General features: G+C 30.4%; 1 protein-coding gene across 1 annotated transcript in view; it reads left to right on the forward strand.

Moving 5' to 3' along the window:
- Positions 1 to 9599, forward strand: part of LOC111637151 (neuron navigator 3-like) — a 64291-nt gene that overhangs the window by 14078 nt on the left and 40614 nt on the right. Inside the window, exons 2-3 of the mRNA XM_023382572.1 lie at positions 3966 to 4083; positions 5148 to 5200. Of these exons, the coding sequence (XP_023238340.1) occupies positions 3966 to 4083; positions 5148 to 5200 (171 nt within the window). The remainder of the gene's footprint in view (positions 1 to 3965; positions 4084 to 5147; positions 5201 to 9599) is intronic.

Raw genomic sequence — 9599 nt, forward strand, 5'->3', positions numbered from 1 at the left:
CACGTATTTGTAAAATTTAAGTGACTCGTACAACATGGAATTCATATAAAACGGAATTATCAACAGTGTTATAGGGGGGTCGACTGTATTATAACTTAATAAAGTATAATTTTGCAGATATCGTGCTAAAAATCGACGTCTTCGACGAAACATTCAGTTAAAAGTTTTCGATTTTTCTATAAGCAATCTATAAATATAAATTTATAAACATTTCAAATTTACAAAGGGGCGACATAAATATCGAAATAAAAATTTTGTAATGTGATACAGCGGCTTTTTTTTTTTCTGATTCTTATATCTCCTCTCGGAATTTAAAACAGTCGAAAGAGTTATTCGAGGCGTGAAGTGTTTCTCTGCAGTTTTAAACAAACACCATCTGCAGTGTGAAAATAACTTCAGTAAATTTTCAGGGTCAATAAAACCGAGGCAATTGGACATTTGTGGAATTAAATGTGTAAAAACGTCACTGCACGAAAAGATTAAATTATTTCTTGTAATGGCTTGGGTTTAAAAATCTGATTTTAAAACAATAATAAGTCTATTCATTAAACTAATGCTATTGTGATCATTCAAATAAAAAAAAAATGATTCAAAAATTAAAAATAGACTACTTCAAGCAAAATTCAAACATTCATATTGAAATTTCAGTGAAAGGATGTTGAAAAATAAAACTAATTTCACAGTCTGTAACTTAAGAAAATGAACTGTATTTAATCCACAAATGTCAAGTGTTTGATTTTCAACCATGATAAGCAGATTTATATTTAAAAAAGAAATGGATATTCTAATTTTGAAAGCATTTTATCTCGTAGTTTTAAATTAAGGGAAGATACTACTTAACATTTAAAAGTTTTTAAAATTTTAAAACAAAAATTCCAACTCGATTACATTTGATGATTTATAGAAACTGAATTGGTTTCATCATCATCATTTATCAAGTGTAAAATCTTAACTACTTTACCATTTTAGATAACTGACACCATCCCTTAGCATTTCAGAAAATTTACGAACCAAAATATTTTTAGTAGCATTTTCTTTTTCTTTAAACGTTCTTTATATATATATATATATATATATATATATATATGCTTATATCTAAAATTAATCAGATGGGTTTTTTGTTTTTTTTTCCTGTGGACAAACGATCCATTTCTAGAAGTTCTCTCCCCTTGCTTTTAATTTTGCAANTGAATAAATAAATAAATATATATCAAAAATTCCTGTTTTTTTTTTAATGATCAAAAATGAGTTTTTATACTTTACTTGTAAAGAAAAATAGAAATGGACACACCTTAATTAATCGTAGGTGTGGAGAAAGGAAATCAACTATTGATGCATTACGTTCGCCCTTGGTTAGGAAAACCAAATAAGGCTGTTTCCTTTAAAACAAAAGTTGAATGTTCTCTTTTAGCCTATTGGGAAGATGCACTTCGATCAGGTTGGTTTCTTTACTCATTAAAATTTCAATTTTTAAATTATATTTCTCATCTCTGATCATTAGTTTTTCATTTTTGAAACTCTAACAGACAAGCCATAAGAATTAAAAAAGATATTTTATTTAATATGTTTCTTCAATGAACTGGATCTTTTAATGTCTTTTATTAGTTACAAAAGCCTTAATTGTATTACAGTACTAGCATACAAATACCTTTTGTACTATAAAACTATACTTTTTACTTTAAAGTAGAATAGTTTAGTTCTAAAGCTTTTAAAATGAAATAAAATCTTAATTTTAGATCTGTTTTATCATATCGTTATAATAAAACTTTATTTTTTTTTTTATGTTCACTTTGTTTTATGTGAATAAATTAAGGCTTCCGTATCGCGTGAAAGCCTAACATTTTGTCACGTAAGCTAATCAGATATCCCCCTAGCTCTGGGAAATCTGCCTTTCATGCTATTAATCCTATCTACTCCTATAAAAAGTTAAGTTAATAGTCGACCAAAATCGATGCCAGTCACGAGAACAATAGCTTAATCTTGTTTAAAAAATTTTCCTATGGTAACACAGTTGAAATTACTTTTTTATTACTAAATTAACATCTCTAAACGTCTAAGTTTCTGTACTAATTTAAATTTATCCAAAATAATTAGTTATAATTTCACGTGACATTTTTCTTATTTACCTTATTATAATTAATTTCAAAATATTTTCCATTGTCCAATGGGTGTTCCGTTTTCTATCACGTGATTATAATTATAAAGCGATTAATTTAAAAATTAGAATTTCATTGGATAATTAGTATCACATGATTAATCTACCGACTCCTATTTGTTACGGATAGTAGCAGTTAAAATTAATTTGTATCAGCCGTTATAAATTTAATTATGTTATAATTAGCAAATTTTATTAATATTTTTAAAAAAAAATAAGCGATAGAAAAAAAAAATTACGTGCCCAGATGTCAATTAACGATCGGTTTTTTTAATACATAGAAAAACACTAACACGTGATGACTGTTACCCGAATTGATACTTTTTAAATATTTATAAAAANAAAAAAAAAAAAAAATAGACTGTTTTAAACAACCAATTATTAAACGATATTTTTATTTAAATTTTATTCATTTATTAATATTACGTGGGAAATTTTAAAAATTTACAACTTTTTTCTTGAATTGTTCCTTGTAGATAGTTTAACAATTATAATCGACCCCCTTCTTCCCTTTTCTGTGAAACATTTCGTTGTTCCAGATGACCCTGTCCCACTCATTCTCTCCCTATGACGTAATTAAACTAGGTTTTGATAACATCTTGTTAGAAAACGATCTAAGGTGTGGGGGTCAAAGTTTGTCTATATAAATAATTAACTCGAATTGTAAGAAGATCCCGCGTCCGATATCCTTGACCCTGCGACATGACAGCAACGCCAAACGACCGACGTCAGCTGTTTGTCGAATCGACCAATCACATCGTGTATGCTGGCACGTGCCGTGATGTTTCGCACGTGTAAAGACCGTCAGTACAGTTGGTCTGCTTTTTCCTCACTTTTTCCCCGTTTTGGATGGATTGTATTAAGAAAAGATATTCTAATGACTCTAAAGGCAATTTTCTTATCGTTCAGGTAATATTATAATCTACTTTTTATACCTTTTTATCGTTTCAAAATCCCCACTTCAATTCATTTACGATTTACGCTAAAAGTTTAAAAGTTTGTCTGCCATTTATGCAAAATTATTCCAGTCACGTGACTCGAATAATAACTAATTTATACTATTATTTTAATCCAGTTTTTTTTGCTAATTTTATAGCATTAAACTAACCTTTTATAACTAAAATAACGATTGTGTTTTAGTGTAAAATGGTAAAATAATTTCAAAGTTTTGTATCTAATTCACTTAGCGAACATAACAATTAGAAAGCTTTAAGCACGTCTACTAATTAAGCATTAATGCTTAAGTTAAATCCGACTAATCGTCTATTGCTTAATGAATTTTACATCTTTTAAATTAAGTATTCCATATTTAGTTCTGTGTAAAATGATCTAAGATTTATAATAAACCGAACCTAAGCAAAACAAAATGAGATGTTGACACATTATACTGTATACGAGGGTTTAGATTAGACGTGTTTTCCTTTTTTTGTGCGCCTTCCATTTAACTGGATTTGTGAGTTTTAAAGAATGCTCACGATAGATGGAATATGTTGATCATGTGTGCGTTGGCGGATGAAAATTTCCGTTTTCGCGATAACGTAAGTCCAGTATTCCTAGCAACGAATCTATATATAGTTGGCTTGTCTCTCGCTCTCTCTTTCTCCACCTTGTCCTCGAACCCGTAAGGCGCCACTTAATTGCTATGGCTCACAGAACAACCAATGACACCAGTGCTGACAGGGTCGAATTTTCTACCATCTCTTCCATCCGTTCGTACTGTTATCATTAATGGAAAAATGAAGTTGTATATTTAATAATAGTAATAATAATAATAATTAAATATTTGTATTTTTTCCCCCTTTTCCTCCAGATTTATATGGAATGGGCTAATCATTATTTGGAAAGAGGACATTATAAGAGATGCGTTCAAGATTTGCAGAACGACGTTCGGGATGGTGTTCTCCTCGCTGACGTCATCGAAGCTGTTAGTGAGTGTTCTAAAGTATTTTTAAATAAATTGTATGCATTCGTTGATGTTTGTGTAAAAATACTTGTGTCCATACAATAAATTATTTTAAATTGATGTTAATTAGAGAAAGAAATAAAAAGTGCATAGAGTATTAATATTTTTTTTTTTCTTTTTTCTATGCAGAAAAAATAATTTAGGTGATATATAGATGAAAAATAACACAAATGTTCCTATTTAGTTTACATTCATTTAATTAGTTTTAGTTATAAATATGATATAAATCGTACAGTATATATCAGGTAAGACGGATGTAAAATAGAGCAAATATTTTGTAAAATCACGCAGAGTATGATAAAAATTGAGATGCATACATGCCAAAATATATACTTATAATGTTTATAATTAGTCGTAATAATTTTAAAAATATTATGCACATAATAATTTATATGACGATTTAAAGAAGAAAAACACTTAATTTTCGTCCAGCTTCATATTTTTAAACACTAAAAGTGAAAAAAAATTGAAGAAATATTTAATATAAATCATTCAAACACATTTATTTAAGTAATCTGCGGTTTTTTTTTTGGTGCTTAAAATTAATAAAAGTCAAGAAAAAGGGAAAAAATATAAACATATCGCGGACATATAAATGAGTTTAATCGATGACAGGATGAAGAGGAAACTTATGTTCGAAATCTTTTACATCTTCAGAAACTGTCAAAGCCTGCTTTCTTCACCAAACAACTGACACACATTGTCAACAAACCTCGCACGCCTCGATTCTTGTCAAGTTCAGAATTACCGACTACCGTTGAGCAGTTCTAGCAACTAATGGCTTCTGTCCCTTTTTGCAATCTTTGTAGCTTTTGAACCGTGAACGTCTCTCCACCCACTCTCTCGTTTATTTAGTTAGTTTCCTCTTCATGATCTTTTGTATCTTAAACAAAATACTGACTCAGTTTAATTTTAGTCATCGATTGAATAAAATCTAAAACTGTTGAATCTTTTTTAAGTAAATAAAAAAGTTTTAACACATTAATCAAGAAAATAAATAAATAAATAAATATTTTTTTTTCTTTGCAGTTGGCGTGAAAATTCCCAACATCGTTAGAAAACCCCAAAACGCGGAAGAAATGGTGAGTATACCTAAGTTTAATCTCAATTAATTGCTCTATTCCACATAAGTACAGGTAGTTGTTGCTAATGCTGAAGTGTCGCTTTGGTAGAGGACCACATTAGACGCGATTAGTCACGTTATTGCAAAAGCGTCACTGCCGAGCTCCGCGCTCTGAATCATCGCTACGTAGATCCTCTGGATGCAAACGGTTCTGGAATGAAGCGTTAGCAGCAGCAGCAGCACTGGAGAAATGCGGTCCGCAGGTGAACATGTAACTAGCCAAAGGTGTTTCCTTTAAAGCGCTCTTTCTCAAAATAAAAAAAGGTGCCGCGAGCTTCAGAGTAAGGGATTTTAAGCAGGTTTATTATCTATTGTGAGTGTAATTTGCTAAATGGCTCGAAATGCACCGGCATTCCAGCGCACAACTCTTTGTGCCATAGGTTTGCCGGTCGTTAAGTTGGTTAAGAGGTAAGCAGCATATTTTGAGTATGTTTTCATTTGTTTAAAGATATAGAAATTAATAACGAATTTTTACGAGTTAATTGCAGAATCTAAATTCCAGGATAAGACAATATAAATATTCTTCTTAGCTTTTAATGAAATCGTGAATTTTTTCAATTTCATTGTTTTCGTATGGACTAAAATGTGACTACGAATAACAGGTAAAAAGTGCTTTATATATATAGCCTATAAGGTTTATTATTTTTATAACATATTTTATAGCTTTTTAATGCGCGATCTTAAATAGTATAGCCTCTTTATAATTTTATAGGCTATAATATAAATTGAAATATTTCAGAAATTGACACTTACTGCATTACAAATCAAATTTTATTTCGAATCTCCATTAGCCAGATATTCGATTTTTACATACTATTTTTAAATATAGAAAGTTAAGTTTATTGTGATTTATTAAGAATAAATAATTGTTAGAAGAAAAATTCTGCAAATCGTTAAATTTTAGCAAATTATTTCCAAATATGGTTTTAGTTATGTTTAAATATAGAATAGCCGAATTCTTTTCGTAGCAACCACAGTGGGATATCCAAGAAAGTGTAGCCCTTTGTCTAATTGTTAATCCGCTTCATTGAAGTTTAGTTCAGCTTTTTCGCTTCATTATCATTATCTTTTCACCTATTTCCACGAATTGCTAAATATTACTAATGAAACTAAGTAGTTTTTCACGGTTAAAATACAAATTAACCTAAATCTATTAGTAAATATTTTTAATTTACAATAATTAGACTAATGAAATTGAACACCTTATTTATTTTTTTCTGAAATCAAAATTTTTAACTTTTTATGTATTAAAATAATCATTCCTAATATAAAATAATGATGCCATTTGAATACACACTATTTTTAATATATTATAAGTTTGAATGTGTAAACATTATTATTATTATTATTTTATTTTTAATGCGACTGTAGAATTAAAAATCCCTATTAAATTCCAACACAATAAATGCCGCAATATTTAGAAATATAGAAATATATTATCTAACATTAAATAAACTCTTTAATAAATTATCTTAATGTAAAGAAGGTGTAAATAGTTTTCTGTCGTTTAAAAATCATTATTTTACATTTATTTCTGTTTATTCTTATTTGGGAACTATATTAACATTCTTATTCGAAAATTTCATGCATGCTATTTACCAAATCTTATGAATATATTTTCACAAAGTCGTATTTGCACGTACTGTTAATGTTTCTATGTCCTGTGACAATATGTATTAATAATACATATTCAAGTAAATGCGTACAGCAGGCTGTATAATAAACTTTCAATCTTTATCATAAATTATAACTCATATTTAATTCTATTAGTATATGTATGAGCTATTGGTATCGTATAACTATGGTTTTCACGCTAGCGTTTTATAATTGTTGAAATATTACCACAGAAATCGCAGAATCTGTTAAAACCCGAGAGAGAAGTCGCCTCAACATTCATCCTCACTTGTTTTATTAACTGCATTTCGCTTTTATCCGACAATGACGTCACCTTTATATAGGCTATACATTTTTCTTCCATTGTTTTTTGTCCCGAATCAATTGCAATTTAGTTTACAAAGAGCGTGGAATTCGTAAGGTGCGAGCGTTAGTCAACTTTCGACATGACGTCATTTCTAGTTGGTTCTCGTTTCCCGCAAGATTAGTCAATAAGCCAAACGCACTGATGGAAAGGCAAGGTGGACCCGGTGATGTCATAGATGCAGAGGAGGTAGACTCATACATGGAGATGAGGTTTAGTCACACATACCACCGTTCTGTGTCAGTATGTCTAGTTTGAGCATCAGCATTTTGGTTAATGGATCGGACTGCAGTTTTTTTTTTCCTCCCCCTACAGCTTCAATCCACCTGCACCGTTTCCAATTATCGAACGTGAAATTGATACCTTGTATATCCCGAAAGACTAAATGATGGCAGATGTATATAAGCGATGGTCACCTCCGATAAATTTCTCAGTAGTTCAGATTAGAATCTGAACTCTGTAAAAGTTTGTTTTACGAATTTGGGATGGCGGCTCTTGATGAAAAACAGCCCTAATATTTATCGTTTCAGTATAGAGGGGTTATTATGAGAAAATGGATGAGATGGGAACTTTTTACTACAGAAACAACAGTTACTATGGTTGAGAGACTAAATGTCAGAAAATTGATAGGAGGTCGTGTTTCGCTACAACGGATATTTACAGAAATGCACGAAAGTCTAGTTATTTGTTTATAATGAAAAATCAAGAATATAACCGTATTTTTTTAAAGTCGAAATTCATTCTTGAAGTATTTTTAAATTTGAAATTTTTTAATATTCCCCTTAACGACACTCTACGTAGATGTGTAATTGATTCTAATACATAGTTATTTCCTATAATTAGCTTTTGTTAAAAAGATATATAACAAATAAACGATGAACCAATTATTAGAAAAGCATAACAATTATTGACATAAGGTATTTAAATTATAATTAATATACAGTCGACCCCCCCTATAACACTGTTGATAATTCTGTTTTATATGAATTCCATGTTGTACGAGTCACTTAAATTTTACAAATACGTGAGCCGTTCACAGCCCGGCACACGTATTTGTAAAATTTAAGTGACTCGTACAACATGGAATTCATATAAAACGGAATTATCAACAGTGTTATGGGGGGGTCGACTGTATATTAATTATAATTTAAATACCTTATGTCAATAATTGTTATGCTTTTCTAATAATTGGTTCATCGTTTATTTGTTATATATCTTTTTAACAAAAGCTAATTATAGGAAATAACTATGTATTAGAATCAATTACACATCTACGTAGAGTGTCGTTAAGGGGAATATTAAAAAATTTCAAATTTAAAAATACTTCAAGAATGAATTTCGACTTTAAAAAAATACGGTTATATTCTTGATTTTTCATTATAAACAAATAACTAGACTTTCGTGCATTTCTGTAAATATCCGTTGTAGCGAAACACGACCTCCTATCAATTTTTTGACATTTAGTCTCTCAACCATAGTAACTGTTGTTTCTGTAGTAAAAAGTTCCCATCTCATCCATTTTCTCATAATAACCCCTCTATACTGAAACGATAAATATTAGGGCTGTTTTTTCATCAAGAGCCGCCATCCCAAATTCGTAAAACAAACTTTTACAGAGTTCAGATTCTAATCTGAACTACTGAGAAATTTATCGGAGGTGACCATCGCTTATATACATCTGCCATCATTTAGTCTTTCGGGATATACAAGGTATCAATTTCACGTTCGATAATTGGAAACGGTGCAGGTGGATTGAAGCTGTAGGGGGAGGAAAAAAAAAACTGCAGTCCGATCCATTAACCAAAATGCTGATGCTCAAACTAGACATACTGACACAGAACGGTGGTATGTGTGACTAAACCTCATCTCCATGTATGAGTCTACCTCCTCTGCATCTATGACATCACCGGGTCCACCTTGCCTTTCCATCAGTGCGTTTGGCTTATTGACTAATCTTGCGGGAAACGAGAACCAACTAGAAATGACGTCATGTCGAAAGTTGACTAACGCTCGCACCTTACGAATTCCACGCTCTTTGTAAACTAAATTGCAATTGATTCGGGACAAAAAACAATGGAAGAAAAATGTATAGCCTATATAAAGGTGACATCATTGTCGGATAAAAGCGAAATGCAGTTAATAAAACAAGTGAGGATGAATGTTGAGGCGACTTCTCTCTCGGGTTTTAACAGATTCTGCGATTTCTGTGGTAATATTTCAACAATTATAAAACGCTAGCGTGAAAACCATAGTTATACGATACCAATAGCTCATACATATACTAATAGAATTAAATATGAGTTATAATTTATGATAAAGATTGAAAGTTTATTATACAGCCTGCTGTACGCATTTACTTGAATATGTATTATTAATACAT

This window comes from Centruroides sculpturatus, unplaced genomic scaffold (genome assembly GCF_000671375.1).
Source record: "Centruroides sculpturatus isolate CEXI.00-Female unplaced genomic scaffold, Cexi_2.0 scaffold1026, whole genome shotgun sequence".
Classification (NCBI taxonomy): Eukaryota; Metazoa; Arthropoda; class Arachnida; order Scorpiones; family Buthidae; genus Centruroides; species Centruroides sculpturatus.